Consider the following 19605-nt stretch of genomic DNA (forward strand, 5'->3'; position numbering starts at 1 on the left):
ATGGAACTAGAAGTTTTTCATCACTATTAAGGAATTGTTGACTTAAAGCAAGCTCATATGTCTTACTGAAAAGTTACTTGGAAGTTAATTTGTCTAATTTCAAGTATTCTAAGAAATTTACACAGGAAAGAAGATATGAATTACTTGGTAAGATTTTATGTTGCCGTTTTCTTTGTCAGTGTACTGAATGCCATTCTTGTTGGACAGCATATATATAATCCACACTGGCAGCCAACACCAGCTGGGTTCTGGTGCTGCTGTCACCAGAACAGCTAACATTTGATTCGAAGGTGGGGCTTGTTTCTGGAACGGTGGGGTCAGAGACTTTAATCCATTCATTGCATTTCATTAATCTCAGAGATTTTAATGTATTAAAGCAATTTTTTTTAGAGTTGCTGAAGTTAAGTATACTAGAGCATGTCTTACTTTTCAAACACACAGTTTGAAAAGCAACTTAAAATATCTTGATTACAAATGTGCCGTGTTCTCCACCAGTAACTCTGGTTACTGGTGGAGAACCAGTAACCAGGTTCTCCACCAGTAACTCAAAAACACTGAATGTTGTTTCAAGGTTTTGACTGGAAAGAAGATGGATGTGAAACTGAAATCGACCAAGATCAAGTTACCTGCAATTGCAGCCATGCAACACCCTTTGCCGTCCTTCTGGTAACAAGAAATAAAACTATAAGAAATTAGAATAAAAGAGTATATTGAGAGAAATGATGGTGATTTGCACTATTAACTTGTTTTCAAGAGTTTCTGAAAGTGAACCAGTAAGATTCAGAATCCCTGCTGGTATTTTCACCGTTTTTATTTATTTATTTATTTTTTTACTATTTTGTAGATAAGAACACCAATAGATGGAGCCCATTGGAAAATACTGTCTTACATCAGTTACATAGGCTGTGGGATTTCTCTTTTCTTCGGCGCTTCGTCTCTCGTTGTATATGTGTTTAACAGGTAAGCATCCACCTTTCAGGAAACAGCAGAATCTTACAAAATACTGAACATGTTTTTAACATGTTATGTATAGTTCAATAAAACTAATTAAGTTTTCCTTACTACAACACATGTTTTGATAAATTAAAAGTCTAAAGCAACCCATTGCTGCTAATTAGACCGAATAGTCTGGCTGCAGAAATATCCATTATCATCCAAAAGTGATGATGACATCCAACTACAGGGTAAAACAGCCAGTAATTAAAAAAGAAACCCATGTAAAACAAAAAATAACAAAAATACAAATTTAAAAGCACCAGACTACAGAGTTGGATTTCCAATCATCTACTTCTAAATGTACATGAAGAAACATTTAAAGTTTAATGTTCCATGTTAGGCCAAAGTCATGGTGGCAGGATGGAGCAGCTCAGAACCAGGGCAGCTCGCAGTTATCACATCAAATATGAACTTTTCTGTACAACTATGAAGAGTTAAATGTTCCGAAGAACTAATGAAAACCTGGATAAAAATGAGATATTCAACATGACAAAGCAAAACAAAACAATACTAAAAAAAACAAGAGATCCAACAATCCGTCCTACAGCCTGCAAGTGAAGGGCGTTCAGAGCAGCAAGACGCCCAGGTGAATTCACACCAGGACAGGTCACCCTGAGGACAGACCGAAGGATGTTTTAAGAAGTCCCCAAATGTCACCACGGCAACTACTGTGGGCTGCTTCTGATGGGAAAGTACGCGGCTGTGCAGTCAGAAAGACACAGTCGATGGAGTTGAGCAAAGAGATTAGTTGAACTAATGGAGGCAACACTTTCAATAATGAGGTCATGGGTTCATTTCCTCCTGCTAGAAACTCATTCTAAAGTGCTGCTAAGTGTCTTTATTTTCTGGAGAAAAAGAAAGTAGCTCTAATTGGACCTTGATATGTGAACATTTTGAAATACAGAACCAAATGTTTATTGGTTTTCTCGTCAGTCTCATCAGATTCTCGCCCTTTTTTTAGTTTTTCCATCTCCTCTGCCTTTGTTTTCCAGCTCAGAGTTACATTTAGCAGAAATCCACTTCAGTCTACTGACTGAAGAGCAGGATTTGTTTGTTTGGTTTTTTTTCACTTGCATTGTAACTTCATTTTGACCAAGCAGTAAACTAGGACAGCCTGTGGAAATCATGAACCCAGAAGTGAAATCCTGGTTTTTGTCCACTGCTTGTGCACCAGTTTCATTTGAAACCGTCTGTCCACATCTTGTTTAATTCATCCTTGCAACATCTAAACACTCTGTGAAAGTCACTCTGCTTTCAACATCTGGTATAAAACAGAAAGTGATCTGGCTTTCACAGAAACTCATTAAAATGTATAGAAAACAGTTTAGCAGAAAACTGTTGCAACCTAAAGAGACGTTTAAATCACTGACACTCATCTTTTTTGCTTTACTTTTTATTTATGTGGTTTTTAGTCTGATGTATTGTGTTTTATTCTGATTATATTTATTGGGACATTGTAGTCAATGGCAAAGACTTAGTTAAATAGTATAGAAACATGCCCACACCCCCCCACATACACACACATAACTAATCAACAGGATCCCAATTAAAAACAAAAAAAATAAAATAACATTTTTCAATCTAATATGATGTGTGGATTCTAAATGTGCAGTGTCTTGTCTAAGTATTATTACGCTTAAAAACGTTTACATAATCGTGTCATAGAAAATACACAAACTTCCACACATTTTATTGAGATTTTATGGAACAGACCAACACAAAGTATTGTAAAGAGGAACAAAGATACTACAAGTTTTATGAAAATGTTTTACAACTCAAAATCTGAAAATGTGGCATGCATTTTCAGATGCACATTCACAGATACACTCCGCCCAGTCGGACTAAATTACAGCTCTTTGCAAGGAACGTTGGGTAAAAATGTGCAAAGCTGGTATATACTGTATGTGAAAAGAGTTGCAGCAGAAATTGCAATGAAAATCAGTTTCACAAGGTTTCCTGATTCTTGAAAGCTGAGTACACACACCGCACTGAAGAGTTGTGTGTTTGTGTGTATTTGAAAATAAGAAAGATGAATGCGCTGGTGTTTGTGGCAAAATGTAATGTAATATAAATACTTATACACTTCTCAGCATTACACGTTAAAAATGTGTGAAAATAATTGTGCCTTTTATCGCTGAACTCACTGAAAACCAGGAAGAACTTCATTGACAGAGAGATTTTAATTTTCTTTTTCCACTTTTCTTACCTTCCTGCTGTCTGTGTTTGGTGCCGTTCACTTCCAGCCACGTCTGTGACGCTCTGAGTTGTTTTAAACTTTTGAATTATTTCTCCTTCTGTAGACATGGGCAACTTCTGGCGCCCGAGTTCTTGCTTTAGACGATTCCTGTGTTTCCCACTTATGAACAGTGACTGAAAGAATTGGGCCTCTGTATACCTCAGGGAAACATTAAGTATTAAATGGCTAACATTTATTTTGTAGGATCTTATAGAAGTGCTTCTAACTGTGAGGATGTGTAAAAAATATGCAATTGCGATAAAAAAGGAATTAATTTTAAGGCTTTTTGCAGTTTTTTTCCCCATACATGCGGATGCATTTCTGTAAGAGGATCTACTGGGATCCATGCAGAGGCAGAAGAGATCTAGTCCATTTTTGTGTCTGAATGCACCGCAGTGATCAAAGACACTTTCTGCTCCATTTCTTTCCTCCGCTGCTTCTTGGCCGACAGACAGATCCACACAAAAATAAAGAAACCTTCACAAAGAGGAAAGCAAAAATTGGTAAGTCTGAATTTGAACTGTTCTCAAACAAGAAGAGATGATCTCAGCCAATTCTCTTCCCTACGCAAGATTATGATTTCCCCCAACAACAGAATAAACTATGATCCTATTCCAGCTTTCGCTTTTGAACAGTCAGAAAACAGAATGTGACAATTTCCTAAACAATTTACTAAACTGCTTCCAACTGCGGATTCGTTTTGTTTCATTAAACAATCTGATTGGATGCTGGAAAAGATGATTGTTGTGTTCAAGTTGTGCTAAAAGGAGCTAACCTATGAGCTAAGGTAGTCTAGCCTGAGATAGCATCTCAATGCTAAACATGTAGCGGCAGCACCGACGCCCCCAATGCTAACGTTAGCGTTCACAGTTCATATCTCTAAAGAAGTTAAAATCTCAATGGGTAGAATAGAACTTTGCACCAGTCTGATGGTTAAATAACCCAAATAGATTAAAAACAATAAATATCTTTGTAGTTGAGCTCATGAATCTATTTGTTCAGTAATTTAGCAGAAAACGTGAAACTGCTGCTTATTTGTTCAATATATAGTTTTTGAATAAAATGTAATTAATTGCAAAGAAATGAATCCCTTAACTTGATTAAAAAAAGGAATGGAGTCCCACCATTAACATTAACTTCAGAGAACCGGCATGCTAATGCTGATGAGTTAGACCGTCAGGTTGAATCTGTAAAATATAGTTAACAGACTCTGAATGGTAAAGCTAAAAGTAGATTCATTTAAATATCTCTTTATTTGTCAACTGACTGTGACACAGCCGCAGGGACATTTAGTTTTCAGCAGATTTTCTTTCAGAGCAGAAGGAGACCTATTGAGTGAAACGAGCACAGAGGCGTCACTGATGTTTATATTTTATGAACTTTTTGTTAGACACTAAGCAGTTGATGTTTTACACCATTTCCTTTATTGTTTGATTAGCTTTTGTTTGTATTTCTCCTCTACCATCCCCCATGCTTACTGTTGGTGACCTAGGCGACCGCTGAAAAGGCCTAAACCAAGAACCAGCCCTGCTAACCAGCACGATAACACTTTGATAGACGCAACGGATAGTTGTTACCTTGTAGGGAATTGAGGATGCAGAAAAGATAGAGCACTGCGTAGTTGACATAACCAGAACCCAGGAAGGCCAGACCCCAGGTGGTCCCCATCAGGCAGGTGAGGCCCAGCAGAGTCAGGCCGCTCTGGCAGGACGCGCTGAACCTCGGTGGGACTCCCTTTGACTTTCTGCTGGCGCTAGCTTGAAGCTTTGAGTTAGTCTTTAACTTTTTCTTCATCTTGCAGATGCTTGAGGCCACTGCCATCAGAATGCCAGAGTTAAAGATGAATATCAGGGTGAAATACACAAGGTTCAGCGAGTAGAAGTAGGTGTCATCTGTGATCCAGCAGCTGTGAGACGGACGGATAATAACAGGCAGTTAATAGCAGCGGGTCTCTGAATGTAACAGGAAGAAGACGGAGTGTTTTGCACTCACATTGTATCACTTCACCAAATGTTGATTTTTTGGGATTTTTTGGCCATTTGGGATTTTTTAAAAGCACATTCACTTCCCAGAAACTACTTTGTTGTTGTAAGAAAGATCAAGGAAGCCACTGGGATAATGTTGACATTATCATCAGACAGGCTGATGACAATCAATCTGTTAAAAATTTACATCTTATGGAGTTTTTTTACACGCCAGATATGTTAATGGGAAAAATGTCAGCCGTTATATTATATTTAGTGCTGCTTTATACATTAAATTAGGATCCCTATTCACCTACAGCCAATTAAAGTGTTGTCAAAATGTTGCATAGTCACAAATAATCACAACTAAACATAAATGCTCCGAGTTTGAGAGCGAAAAATAAAGAAAAAGCGTAAAATGAAAGTAAAGTTATATTGTACTTACATGCTGTTGGTTTGATTGGTGTCTGACATGGTCAACTCTGTAACTCCGTAAAACTGTTTAACGTTCTTCACAGACAAAGATAGTGACACAATTATCGCAGGAATCCCTAGAAAACAGAAAATTAGGCATTCAGTGGCGTTAACACAAACTCAGGGCTCACATGAACTCAGTATTAAACTTTGAATAATATCACTTTTTGAGATGTTCTAAAATTAATCCCAAACTTCTTTTTTTTTCAGCTCTATTGTTTTGGTGCTCATACTCAAGCTAAAGTACAGGGAGAAAAAAAAATGGTGTTGTCTGTGATTTTTTTCAGTGTCAAAAAAAGGAAGATATTCTTCCAAGTAAACCAAATTTTGATTTGCCTTCCTGAAAACCTGAAGCTTTTTTTTCTCGCCCTGCATCAAACCGTAACTCAGCGATGTCATAACACTCACCCCATCCGACGAGAGACAGTTTGAGCAGGTAGCATTTGTAGTAGGTGTTGTACACCTTTATCAGCAGCAGGTAGAGGTGCAGGGCCTCGATGGCCATCCAGGTGAGACAGCAGAGCAGCGAGTAATGCATGAGCGCAGCTATAAACTCACAGACCCAGTCCGGCTCCACCGTGGGCCCCCACTCAGTCAGCAGGAAGGTGGAGTTAAGGAGAAACAAGGCGCCGCTCAGAGACACGTGGATGGACATGGAAGTGTCCATTTTGTGGCTCCTGAAGGATGAAAGACCAGATCCATGAGGATGCGACGAGCAGTTATAAACGAGAGATTTTTTTCAGCTCTTTAATAAAACACAGAATTTACTGAACTTTCTTGGAGTACAGCTGGGATTTGTCAAACTTCTACAAACCCAAATCACATCTGCAACGTGATCCAGAGTTAACAAGCTTTTCCGAGCCGCGGCCCCAAAAACTATTAGCTTCTGATCCACTTTGCAAATCCATAAACAATGTTAATATAATGAACAGACTTTTATTTCTCACTTTTATTCACTGTTCATTAATTATTACGTTTGTTCAGCAGTCGTGCTGCCTCATACCTTCTGATTTTAGTTGCCAATGAGTTTTGTAGATAATATATTATGAATTCATCAATCTGATCATTATATCATACCTGATAATAATATTTTCTACCAGGAAAAGGATATCTTCTTTTGATTATAAGAAAATATTATAAATATTATTATCAATCATATGTCAAATTTAATTTCATCTGCACAGTTTTTATGGGCTGACGGATGGCTCCTTTTGTCCTTTTTCTTGTCAGAAACTTTTCCATTTCACGGTCGCCAAACAATCACGGTTGATAGATTTGACGACAAGCCAATTAGACAGATGAGAAGGAAGATCATTTTTTGAATTTCCTGTTTGTGGGACAAAAAGGCCATTTCTATCTTCTCTCTCTGTCCTTGTGATGGCTGCAGTTACAGCCACACAAATGTGGTAATATTCACTCTCACCACACGCAATAAGTTCATCTCACTTATATTTGGATTTCTTTAAGTTTAGGATTTAATTTACAGAATAACTGGTTTTTTTTAGAAAGCAACACATCACATTGTATTCTAGAATAAGTGCGCACATTTAATTTTATATTGTTGTGTTTTGCTAGAACCCGACGGACCCACCGGTGGGTCCAGCTGAAACATGACCTCGGCTCGCTCTGTAAACAAAGGCTCCACGTGCCTTTAATTTTTTTTTTTTTATTATTATCCGCTAAAAGAGGCTTTAATCTTTCAAAAACTATTCCGCATAAAGGTTTTGCCCAAAATGTTAAGATTTTAGAGCTATTTAAAAACAGCCGATGAGATTTAAAGGTCTTCGGGCGATGATGCAACTGCGCGGAAAACAGCCGATCAGCTGATCATCACGGCCTTTTTGTGGCTTCACGAGACAGTGGAAAGACTCTCAGAGCATGGCACAAGATGTCGGCTATGCAAAATCATGACGTATTTTCCGGAACCCGATCTAAACGCGTGCGCTCTCCGTGCGTTCTCTGTGCGCTCTCGGCGCATGCGCTCAGTGAATGGTTCTTTTCGGGATAGGTTTCGATTAGCGTAGTTCGAAGCATTCAAATAAGGTGTGTACAGTGAGAATTCTCATTTCACTTGTGCGTTCTGCGAAAGAACAACGGTTTTTCGATTTGCTACGAGCGGAGCTAACTCTAGCAAAAATTAGCTCAACTGCAATGGCGCAGAGGAAGATGTCAGATGTGGAGGCGCTGGAAGAAATATTTCGGAGCGATGTTGAGCTGGAAGACTCTTCTTATAGCTGGTGGGATTCGGACGAGGAGGAAGAGGAGAGAGGCAGAGAGGAGAGACCCCCTGAGAGCCGGACACAGCTGACAGACTTGATCTCGGTGATGTGTAAGTTTCCCCCCGCAATTTCACACAAAATATTTGATGTTTTGGTTCTATTTATTTATTTATCTCTGTGATTATATGCTTGTAATAACGGCAGGAAGTAAAACCATGTGGTTATTTGTTTATTTATGTTTTACTAAAATATGTTTTCAATCAATCAATCAATCAATCTTTATTTCAGACACAAAAGAGGTCCATAGTAAAACAAAAAGAAAAAGAAAACAAAAAGAAACATGACAGTCACTGAGCCACAAATAAATGATGACGCCAATGTTTCCACAATCTTGAGAAAAATCTCGCTGTACTAAAAACAGGGTTTTATTTTACTAGTAAGGATTTCATGTTTACTTTGGTTCATTACTTTGTAATAAACCTCTAATTCTTCAAATACTTTATTTTTGTTTATAGTCAAGTGGAAGCCGAACCATCAAGCTCAGATGGAGCTGAACCTCCCCCCACCTCTCATGATTCTTCATCTTCTTTGAGGTAAGATGTCCATTATGCCAAAAAAATTGTTACAAAATAAGAAATGTGTTGTCACAGTGCAACATTGGTGTCTCTGCTTTATTTTATAAGACTATGTGATGCAGCTTCATTTTCAGTATGTCATTTTTTGTCAAATTTAGTGGTGGTGGTGGATTTTCAAAATTGTTTATTTGTTCTTGGAAATTACTTCAAAAAGTATTTTTGACTGTTTTACCTTGTTTCAATAAAAGTTTTCTATTTGGAGTCAAAGAAAGAGCCTTCAGTTCATCATTATTATACATATTATACTGTGCACAATGGTACATTTTGCATATAAATGGGGTAAATGTCATGACCAATGGTTATATTATATGTAGAAAGTGTCATTAGATGGTAATAAGCTATTTAATTTTAACAAACCCCCAGTATTGATGTAAAAAACACATTTGGCACAGTTTGGTGACATTTTTGGATAAATGTGCCAAAATGGCCTCTCCGCCTAAGAAATTTCTCACTAATAGCATTCTAAAATCAATATGATTCATCTGATTGAGTCCAAATTTGGTATACTTTTACACAACATTTAGATTTAAAAGTCTGTACTACTTTTTTGTGCTATAAATAATATTTTGGTAGTGTTTTGCTATGTTTATTTCAAAGAAAATTTTGGCGAGGTTCAAAAAATGCAAAATATTTTGTATTTTGTCCCTAATATTTCAGGCAGGGTCAAAGCTACAATGGTGCTGACACCAGAAAACCATTCTATGACATCTTACCTTTACAGAGGTATCAAAAGTTTCTTCTTAAATCTAATAGCTGTGAGGCTATAAGTGATCTACTTTGGTGTGTTTTTGTCAGGCAGAAATTTATTTATACCCCCTGAGGGTGTAACAGGTTCTTAGTTTTGTTTCTGAGTTTAAGTGCTGGCTGCCCAATCCTTAGGAGAGCAGAGAGGTGGAGAAGGGGTGGAGCAAGCCAGCTGAGACTGCAAATTGGTTCACACCATTACTCAGCATCCAGAGGGGGGGAATAGGATTTGCTATGTTAGTTTCAGTTAGGTTTCTGTGTATTTTCCCCTTTGTGTTTTGTATGTGGCCTGATCAGCCAGTATTTAAGTCCCCTTTTGTCTCTGTTTGAGGTCTGTTCTTTGAGTTAGTCTGAGTTGATGTCTGTTACTTTGACCTCTTTTATGGGCCCAAATTTTGTCATTTTTTCTATTATTTACCCAAGTTTTGTTTTGGGTTAAATAAAAAACAACTATTTTGACTTTAAACCGGTGCCTGGCTGTTCTTTAACTGCTCGGTCCATCACAGTCCTCAATAAGTTCCTGTAACTTGTAACAGATTACAGTTTCTTTGAAAAAACTCTGATCTGATTAACAAGGCCAGATGTTGAGGAAATATTCATAGTAAAAACCCCTTCAGTGGTTTAACTAAGTCTTTGCCATTGACTACAATGTCCCAATAAATATAATCAGAATAAAACACAATACATCAGACTAAAAACCACATAAATAAAAAGTAAAGCAAAAAAGATGAGTGTCAGTGATTTAAACGTCTCTTTAGGTTGCAACAGTTTTCTGCTAAACTGTTTTCTATACATTTTAATGAGTTTCTGTGAAAGCCAGATCACTTTCTGTTTTATACCAGATGTTGAAAGCAGAGTGACTTTCACAGAGTGTTTAGATGTTGCAAGGATGAATTAAACAAGATGTGGACAGACGGTTTCAAATGAAACTGGTGCACAAGCAGTGGACAAAAACCAGGATTTCACTTCTGGGTTCATGATTTCCACAGGCTGTCCTAGTTTACTGCTTGGTCAAAATGAAGTTACAATGCATGTGAAAAAAAACCAAACAAACAAATCCTGCTCTTCAGTCAGTAGACTGAAGTGGATTTCTGCTAAATGTAACTCTGAGCTGGAAAACAAAGGCAGAGGAGATGGAAAAACTAAAAAAAGGGCGAGAATCTGATGAGACTGACGAGAAAACCAATAAACATTTGGTTCTGTATTTCAAAATGTTCACATATCAAGGTCCAATTAGAGCTACTTTCTTTTTCTCCAGAAAATAAAGACACTTAGCAGCACTTTAGAATGAGTTTCTAGCAGGAGGAAATGAACCCATGACCTCATTATTGAAAGTGTTGCCTCCATTAGTTCAACTAATCTCTTTGCTCAACTCCATCGACTGTGTCTTTCTGACTGCACAGCCGCGTACTTTCCCATCAGAAGCAGCCCACAGTAGTTGCCGTGGTGACATTTGGGGACTTCTTAAAACATCCTTCGGTCTGTCCTCAGAGTGACCTGTCCTGGTGTGAATTCACCTGGGCGTCTTGCTGCTCTGAACGCCCTTCACTTGCAGGCTGTAGGACGGATTGTTGGATCTCTTGTTTTTTTTAGTATTGTTTTGTTTTGCTTTGTCATGTTGAATATCTCATTTTTATCCAGGTTTTCATTAGTTCTTCGGAACATTTAACTCTTCATAGTTGTACAGAAAAGTTCATATTTGATGTGATAACTGCGAGCTGCCCTGGTTCTGAGCTGCTCCATCCTGCCACCATGACTTTGGCCTAACATGGAACATTAAACTTTAAATGTTTCTTCATGTACATTTAGAAGTAGATGATTGGAAATCCAACTCTGTAGTCTGGTGCTTTTAAATTTGTATTTTTGTTATTTTTTGTTTTACATGGGTTTCTTTTTTAATTACTGGCTGTTTTACCCTGTAGTTGGATGTCATCATCACTTTTGGATGATAATGGATATTTCTGCAGCCAGACTATTCGGTCTAATTAGCAGCAATGGGTTGCTTTAGACTTTTAATTTATCAAAACATGTGTTGTAGTAAGGAAAACTTAATTAGTTTTATTGAACTATACATAACATGTTAAAAACATGTTCAGTATTTTGTAAGATTCTGCTGTTTCCTGAAAGGTGGATGCTTACCTGTTAAACACATATACAACGAGAGACGAAGCGCCGAAGAAAAGAGAAATCCCACAGCCTATGTAACTGATGTAAGACAGTATTTTCCAATGGGCTCCATCTATTGGTGTTCTTATCTACAAAATAGTAAAAAAATAAATAAATAAATAAAAACGGTGAAAATACCAGCAGGGATTCTGAATCTTACTGGTTCACTTTCAGAAACTCTTGAAAACAAGTTAATAGTGCAAATCACCATCATTTCTCTCAATATACTCTTTTATTCTAATTTCTTATAGTTTTATTTCTTGTTACCAGAAGGACGGCAAAGGGTGTTGCATGGCTGCAATTGCAGGTAACTTGATCTTGGTCGATTTCAGTTTCACATCCATCTTCTTTCCAGTCAAAACCTTGAAACAACATTCAGTGTTTTTGAGTTACTGGTGGAGAACCTGGTTACTGGTTCTCCACCAGTAACCAGAGTTACTGGTGGAGAACACGGCACATTTGTAATCAAGATATTTTAAGTTGCTTTTCAAACTGTGTGTTTGAAAAGTAAGACATGCTCTAGTATACTTAACTTCAGCAACTCTAAAAAAAATTGCTTTAATACATTAAAATCTCTGAGATTAATGAAATGCAATGAATGGATTAAAGTCTCTGACCCCACCGTTCCAGAAACAAGCCCCACCTTCGAATCAAATGTTAGCTGTTCTGGTGACAGCAGCACCAGAACCCAGCTGGTGTTGGCTGCCAGTGTGGATTATATATATGCTGTCCAACAAGAATGGCATTCAGTACACTGACAAAGAAAACGGCAACATAAAATCTTACCAAGTAATTCATATCTTCTTTCCTGTGTAAATTTCTTAGAATACTTGAAATTAGACAAATTAACTTCCAAGTAACTTTTCAGTAAGACATATGAGCTTGCTTTAAGTCAACAATTCCTTAATAGTGATGAAAAACGTCTAGTTCCATTGATAGATTATTTTACGTATATAAAGACATTTTTCCCATTTTATAAGTGAAAGTAATCTGCCAATGAAATTAGTAGTTTTTCACCACTATTAAGGAATTATTGACATAAATGTCTTGCTGAAAAGTTACTTGGAAGTTAGTTCTGTCTTAGTTAATGTGTGCTAAGATATTTTGACTAGAAACTAAACCAGAATTACTTGGTAAGATTCAACATTTTTGCAGTCGAATAAAGAAGCTCAGGGTCTAAACAGATTGTTTTCTCTCTGTTTTAGAGAGTTTTTTTTAGATACTCCTGTTTTCCACCGACTGTAAGTGGTTATTACTAAAGATGATTCTTTTGTTAATTAACCAGTAGCTGTTGTTAGAATGTATCTGGAACACCAGCTTGTCAAAAGTTGGTCATACCTTTTACAGGCTTCCTGTGGTCTTCATCAAAGTAGCGACACTGTAACTGGGAGACATTCTGTGAAAACACAAACAACTCAGAGTCACCTTCTCTCACATTTTCTTGACTCGGTGAATGTGAGCCAAGCGTCTTACCCCTTCTGGTTTCACAACCCTGAAAATCATTCTGATTGGCGGCTTGAGATTCTGAAGGCGAGACTCGCCTAACGTCTCTATCCTGAGAACCATGGAGCGGAAATCCTCCGTGCTAAACTGAGTCGGGAGACAAAACAGGAGAACACGTGACACTCTGCACACACCGTTTATTTATCGCGGGAAACTGTTCGAAGAAGGTGTTCAATAAAAATCAGACGGTTCGGGTCGCACCTGGAACTGGCTGGGGTCCGTGTAGCTGACCAGGCCGATAACTCGCTGCTCTTGTGGGATGTGTTTCAGTGCGTTCACTGGGATCCAAACCTCAGGGACAGACAAGTCGTTGTTGGGCCATAACTGGTAATGATAAAACCACAAAATAATGTCACTTTAAAGTATATACCCAAACATTTTTAACATATAAACTAAAAGCAGCTGATTTAAAAAAAAAACAACCTTTCTCATTAAAATGTATTTTTATGGTAGACAAGCAGGCAGAAACGAAAGGGAAGTAGCAAAAGTACAACTTCCTGTTCCATTACACCATAATATTTCATAATATTCACCTCATAGTATAAAAATAAATAAACATAACCTTAATTTAACCTCTGTATAAAAGAAAACATTGGATTGTCAATGTTTCTCAACCTCTTCCTCTTCTGACCTCAGAGATCCAACACCTGCAGATAAACTTTCATTTCTTCCATTCCTCTTCCTCACCTTCATCTCTCCTTGTTGCTGGCAGGACGCGCCACATAGAGGCAACATACACAGAGGATCATCTAAACTTGATCTCACCTCAAGATATAAATGTTGCGCGATTCATTTCAGCCCAATAAGCTGCAGGTGACTTTTATTTATCATGTACTTTTTCTATGTTGTGGAAATAAAGGGTAGAGGAAACATCTGATGGTACAGTGGAACCTCTGAATACAAATTCAATTCAATCCAAAAGACAAGTTGGAGGTTTAAAATATGTATTTGGAAGAAATACATTAAATAAATGGAAATCAGACTCATCAGAACCCAAAATGATTGTAATACCAGAGATAAATGCAGGTTGGGACGGAAAGAATATTGAATAATAAAGATCCTGAACACAGATTCTCTGAGGCTTAAACCTGGTCGACATCACAGACAAATGAGTTCTACCTGTTTTGCTGGAAGTAGAACCGGCTTAAACGTTTGACTCAGGGAAGGAAACAGCATATTCCTCTCCATCTTAAGGTATTTTGCAGTGGACTCATATTCCTACATAACCCACAAATACCAGGCGCTCCTGGCACCCCAGGAATGCCTCGTTGCTGTGCAGAAGTGTTGAACGTACTTGTACTTCTGTCTCTATGAAAGCAATAAATAGAAATTGTTTGTCTGACTCTACTTGAAAACATCAAGCTTGTAGCAACACCAGATGGATACAACTATCTAAACCACTGCAGCCACATCCTGCTCATTCTCATTAAGTGGTATTTTCTTTTCATCCATATGCCATCCGGTTTGTAGGTTTTGCTGTATTTGCTCAAGCTCTCTGAGCTATTGTTTTTCTAAGTAAAAATAATTTTCTTTCCCTTTCTCCTTGATTTTATCTTGGTAATCTGCTTGGGAAAAGATGTGACTATTTTCTGTCTCCTACTCCCAGCTGTCTAACCACCCAACACGACAAAATGTTTCTTCACAGAAAACCTAAAAAGCCCTGAATGTGTGTTTACTCTGAAGATACTGGCTGATAGGCTGACTACCTGGATTTTTTTCTCAAGACTTTTAGGATGTTAAAAGGTGAAAGTATCATAGGTGATAGGCTAATTTAAGAAAAACTACTTTTGATCAAAATTGTGAATGTTGGATTGAAGTGTAGGCTCAGAGCTTCTCCCACTTCTCAAGTCACTGCATCTCAGAAGTCTTTAAGCACAGAGACCATCAAAAAGAAACAAAAATGTATGTCTTAGCTGTGTCATGTGGAAAGAGTTTGGACCTCACAGAAGCTCTAATGTATTGTGGGAATGTGAACTGAGCGGAAAGAAGGCAAACAGAACCAGGGGAGTCATCCATGTTTCCAGTGTTCCAGGCCCATGAAGGGATCTTTATATTTCCCTGCTTCACTCAGGATTTAACTTACTAAACTATAAGCGGTCTTCTGAAGGATAATAGAATTGAGGATATAAACTTAGGACTATGGTGCCATTGTACTACAACATAGCAACCATGATGTCAGATATAAGCAACAGAGCAATGGAAAACATGCAAATCATAGACACTCCAAGCCATAAAGTAAGTTTGCTGTGTTTACTTTATCTGTTGTGCTGTAAAACTCCAGCAGGCGACCGGAGAAGCTTCTGTATACCACAACTACGGCTGTTTTCATAACTTGCAGTCTGGTAGATGTGGTTAGATCGGGGTATCAAAGGTGCAACAGGTTACATTTTCAGATGATGTGGTTCACTTTCACACTGCACAATGTCAAACCATGAAGCCCTTTGATGAACCTGTTCAAACCCTCGCTGCACCAGTGGTTCTTGGTGGAGGTGCTGCACCAAGAACCACTGAAAGAAACAATATGAAACCTTGTGAAGAAGACGCTGAGCGCAACTTCCTTCTTCACAAAATGTAAACAAAAATGGAGTGGCCTCAGATTTTAGTAGTTGTAGGATTTATCTTTTGTCTTTGGCAAAAGACCACAAGCCATTCCTCCCTCTACTGCTAGACTCACACATTTATTTTGCCATGCGCCATAGTTCACTTCCTGCTTTTGGAGGGGCCTCCAATCCTATTGGCATTCACATTCAGGATTTGGATCGCACCAGAAATCCCTTCAACCGAACTAACACCTAAGGTTTTAGACTTTGATTCTTGGTCTGCATCAGAGTTTGATTACGCATTCACATCTCCCCAAGCAAACCAAGCGAACCTTCTAAGCAAATGAACAAGAGTTCAATTAAAGTGGACTAAACAGGGCTGGTGTAAATGCACCCTAATGCTGAACCCTAAGCCTTAGGGTTCAGCATTATGTCTGAACCCTAAGGCTTAGGGTTCATTATATGTCATCAAACATATAATGTTTGATGACATTATATGACACTTGTAACTTAACATGGTTGAATGGACCAGGAATATTTGTCTAATCTATTCATATCGTTTGAGAGGCCTCAGGGAAAATCGATCAGGATCACTAATACAAAACTCTCAAGCATTTCATTCAGCCAGGGTGACTTTCATAATGACTTTCATTAAATAGAATCATGAGTAAATTTGCTACAAAAAAAACAAAAACAGAAAACAGGCTTGTTGATACTTCGAGAGGTACTGTATGCTTACAGTATTTCTCAAAGTGGTCGGAGGTATGGAGAAGTACGATAATGTACTTCCTCTGCAGATTACACCATGAATACACCTTTCATACCTGAGGAGCTTTCATTGGGATCATGTCTTCTGAAACGTTGAGGACTGTGTCACTGATTTTGGAAACATTCACAGACAAGTACTTCAGGTTGTAGGTCTTGGAGCTGCCACCCTCAAACTCAGTCATATTCATAATTTCATGAATTATTTGCTTCTCCAGTCTATAGAAGGGACAAAACAAAACGTGTCTGCTTTATAGAAACAAGCAATGATTGAATACAGTGCCTTGCATGCACCCCTAAGTCAGGTATAGGTTTTTTGGGGGATTTACCTGACAGAATAACATGGCTTAGTGCATAGAGACAGATGTCCGATCTTCTTTGTATTGGAGCTCAAAGTCAAAAATCTTTATGAACATTTTTATGAACATTTTTAAAGTGTTAGGACAGATTTTACTTTAGAATGTGGTCTGGCTTTGGCTGGGCTATTTCACCACTAGAATAAAGCTTGATTTAAATCCTCATGAAATGATGCTGCCACTACCATGTTTCACAGTAGGGAATGGTGTGTTCAGGGTAATGTGTAGTGTCAGTTTTTTAACACATAAAAAAAAAGTTCAGCTTTTGTCTCGTCTGACCAGATCACCTTGCTCCACATGTTCGATGTCTCTTACATTGCATATGGCCAATTGGAGTACTTTTGGATTTCTTTCACTAATCACAATATTGAACTGACATGACGAGGCATGAAGCAAGGCAGAGACGGTGAGCAGATGTGAAGTTTTAATTAAAATGACAAGCTAAAATGTAGAAAAATGACATGGAGCTCAGGGAGCCAGAGTAGGACAAAAAACAGAAACCAGGAACAAACCGCCAGTAGAGAGAAACAGGGACGTAACGGGATCAAACGTGAGGAACTAGAGAGGAGTGAGAGGAGAAGAGGGGTATAAGTAATGGGAGAGTGAATGCTGGAACAGAGGACCTGGGCTGATTCACTAACGGGTTGCAGGTGGGAGATGAGAGAGCAGAAGGCACTCTTTCTGTTTATGTTTTTGATCGTGTACATTTATTTATATGTAATCTCCACACCCCTACCTATCAGCAAAATACGAATCAGTTTGGCCTAAACTGTCATTTAAAACGAAACCACAAATCATTTTCTCTTTGCCAATTACGTGTGACTTTGTGTCGTTCAGTTTCATAAAATCACAATAAAATACTTCACGTTAGTGGCTCTCGTGTGATAAAATGTCATAAAGGGGAAAAATGCATTTGCAAGGCACTGTTCAGTACACACAGTCAATTTAAGAGCCTACAAGAAAGTCAGTGTCTTAATGGCAATGTTATAGTGGCTACTCTGCTTACCAAAAAACAAAAAGAAAAGAAAAAGAAAACAAAAGACTGGCACTTACATTACATACACCTTCTTAATATCATAACTGGTTCTGAAGAGACTCGGACATGAATCTCTTATGTACAGGAGTTCCCCCAGTTCCTTCTGGGCGTCGTCAATTTCTTTCAATCTGTGAATTAGTGGCAGGATGGAGTCTTCCCTGCAGTGAGCGTGGTAGCAGACAGTGTTCAAGATGTCTGACAGGAAAGACAGATCAAACAGAAAACACCATGAAAAATTATATGCATTTTACACAGTGTGGGTTGGTGAAATCGCATAGCAGGGTAAAAGTAAAAGTTTCAATATAAATCAATTATTTACCAAGACTGGTGCAAATTAGCATGCAGGTGTAAACAGAGTCTTTTACACAGGCGCTGTGCACACATTATGAACCACCTCTTAACTCCGGGTTAAACTGGAAAAACATAACACCTTTCCCAAGAAAGATTCTCCTGCTTACTTCCATGGATGGTATACACAGTGATGTTATAACTTCCATTTGTCACTGAACAGTTTAAGCAGCCAAATGATCCATGGAACCACGTCTCATTGGTTGGTACGCATTGAAAGAAACATTCTTCTTCATCGTTCTCACATTCAGCACCTTCGCCAGTCCTCTTCTCAGTCATGTGGCCATAAGGCACCGTGACGTTCAGATTATACTCAGAGATGTTGACACACACTGAGGACAGAAGGCAAAAAAAAAACTCATTTATTGTATAAAGAACAATAAAAATTACTCTATTTTTACCCTGTTACTGATGTTGCACTTCTAGAGAAACTGAGTTCTCAGATCCTTTTTTTCTAAACAAGTAATGAAAACAAAAAAAAAAATCTGGCACTCATACCTTGATCAGCCCTCGACTGGTGGAGCAGCAGTGAAACCAGAACTGGAATTATGGTTTTTGCTCTGTGTGTATGGAATAAAAATACACACAAGAAAGGTAAAGGAACATTTTCCTTTACTTAACACATTTATGTAAAATTCTTACTGTATGGATCTCTCTCTCTCTACATACAAGGCCTGGCCAAAAAAACCAGTGTGTGTTCTTGTCTTCATATGAACCTCCAGTCTGTCGTGGCACAAGGTTCTGGTTCTGCTGGAGGTTTCTTCCTGTTAAAGGTTTTTTTTTTTCCTCTCCACTGTTGCTACATGCATGTGTGATATGAGGGGTTTTCGTTTCATACACTGTCATACATTTGAAACTTGTTTTTTTTATTGCATCTTTTTTCGGACTAGAAGTAAAGCCAACATCTCAAAGTGGCCTAGCCAAAGTTCTGATCTGAAAAGATTAGGGTCACGTCAAGGAGGTAATCGCCAAAAATAAATAGTAAATACAAGTGAAAACGTACAAAAACTGGCTAACAATTAAAAGGTTTGATTGCTGCAGCTCCGAGAAAAGAAAATCTTATTGAATAAATGTCTGAAACATTTTTGAGTTGGTTGTAAGATAAAGTAGATCAAAAATTGCAGAGCAAAATGCTAGAAACTGGCAACATGACTTAATGTTTTATTTCACACAATGTAGAATCAAATATCTTTTTACTTTTACAATGTTATATGTATTTATAGAAATCCAACAGAATAAAAACAAAGACTTACCGCATCCTTCAGATGCCAGAACTGCTTTTTCCTCTAAAGTTAACAGAATGAAGGGAAGAGGAGGCCGACGCAAGACCAAACGTTCCGACAAGGCGCTCGAAGATGCTGCTGTGCTTCTCTGTTTCATGCAAATAACCTTTATGGCGCCACCTCAGCTCCGTGAATGAGTAACGTTCGCAGTGCAGCTCTGTGCTAATATCAACAGGAACATGATCCAACATGATGACATGATGTGAAAATGACCAGGTTTGAATCTGAAGGGTTTTTTCGGTCCCACTGACTGCAGGTGCAGCAGTTAGCAGAACAAGGCCACCGCTGAAAACACGATGAGTTAATGTAGACGTGGGGAAGATTCAGATTCTTAAACAAC

At 38.2% G+C, this 19605-nt stretch overlaps 2 protein-coding genes across 2 annotated transcripts; both read right to left on the reverse strand.

The window, feature by feature from the left end:
- Positions 1 to 2596: 2596 nt before the first annotated feature.
- LOC114142508 (adhesion G-protein coupled receptor G2-like) lies at positions 2597 to 11878 on the reverse strand. Its single transcript, XM_028013819.1, has 6 exons — positions 11702 to 11878; positions 11408 to 11523; positions 6079 to 6347; positions 5642 to 5747; positions 4810 to 5138; positions 2597 to 3709 (listed from the first exon to the last, which is right to left on the reverse strand). The coding sequence occupies exons 1-6, from the start codon at positions 11807 to 11809 to the stop codon at positions 3597 to 3599; spliced, it is 1041 nt and encodes a 346-aa protein (XP_027869620.1). The 5' UTR covers positions 11810 to 11878; the 3' UTR covers positions 2597 to 3596.
- A 759-nt stretch (positions 11879 to 12637) lies between these two features.
- LOC114142509 (uncharacterized) lies at positions 12638 to 19364 on the reverse strand. Its single transcript, XM_028013820.1, has 8 exons — positions 19236 to 19364; positions 18481 to 18542; positions 18093 to 18314; positions 17652 to 17829; positions 16302 to 16461; positions 13139 to 13261; positions 12908 to 13024; positions 12638 to 12830 (listed from the first exon to the last, which is right to left on the reverse strand). Exons 1-8 carry the CDS (start codon positions 19238 to 19240, stop codon positions 12756 to 12758), a joined length of 942 nt encoding a protein of 313 aa, XP_027869621.1. The 5' UTR covers positions 19241 to 19364; the 3' UTR covers positions 12638 to 12755.
- Between the last annotated feature and the right edge of the window lie 241 nt (positions 19365 to 19605).

Source organism: Xiphophorus couchianus, chromosome 4 (assembly GCF_001444195.1).
Source record: "Xiphophorus couchianus chromosome 4, X_couchianus-1.0, whole genome shotgun sequence".
NCBI lineage: Eukaryota > Metazoa > Chordata > Actinopteri > Cyprinodontiformes > Poeciliidae > Xiphophorus > Xiphophorus couchianus.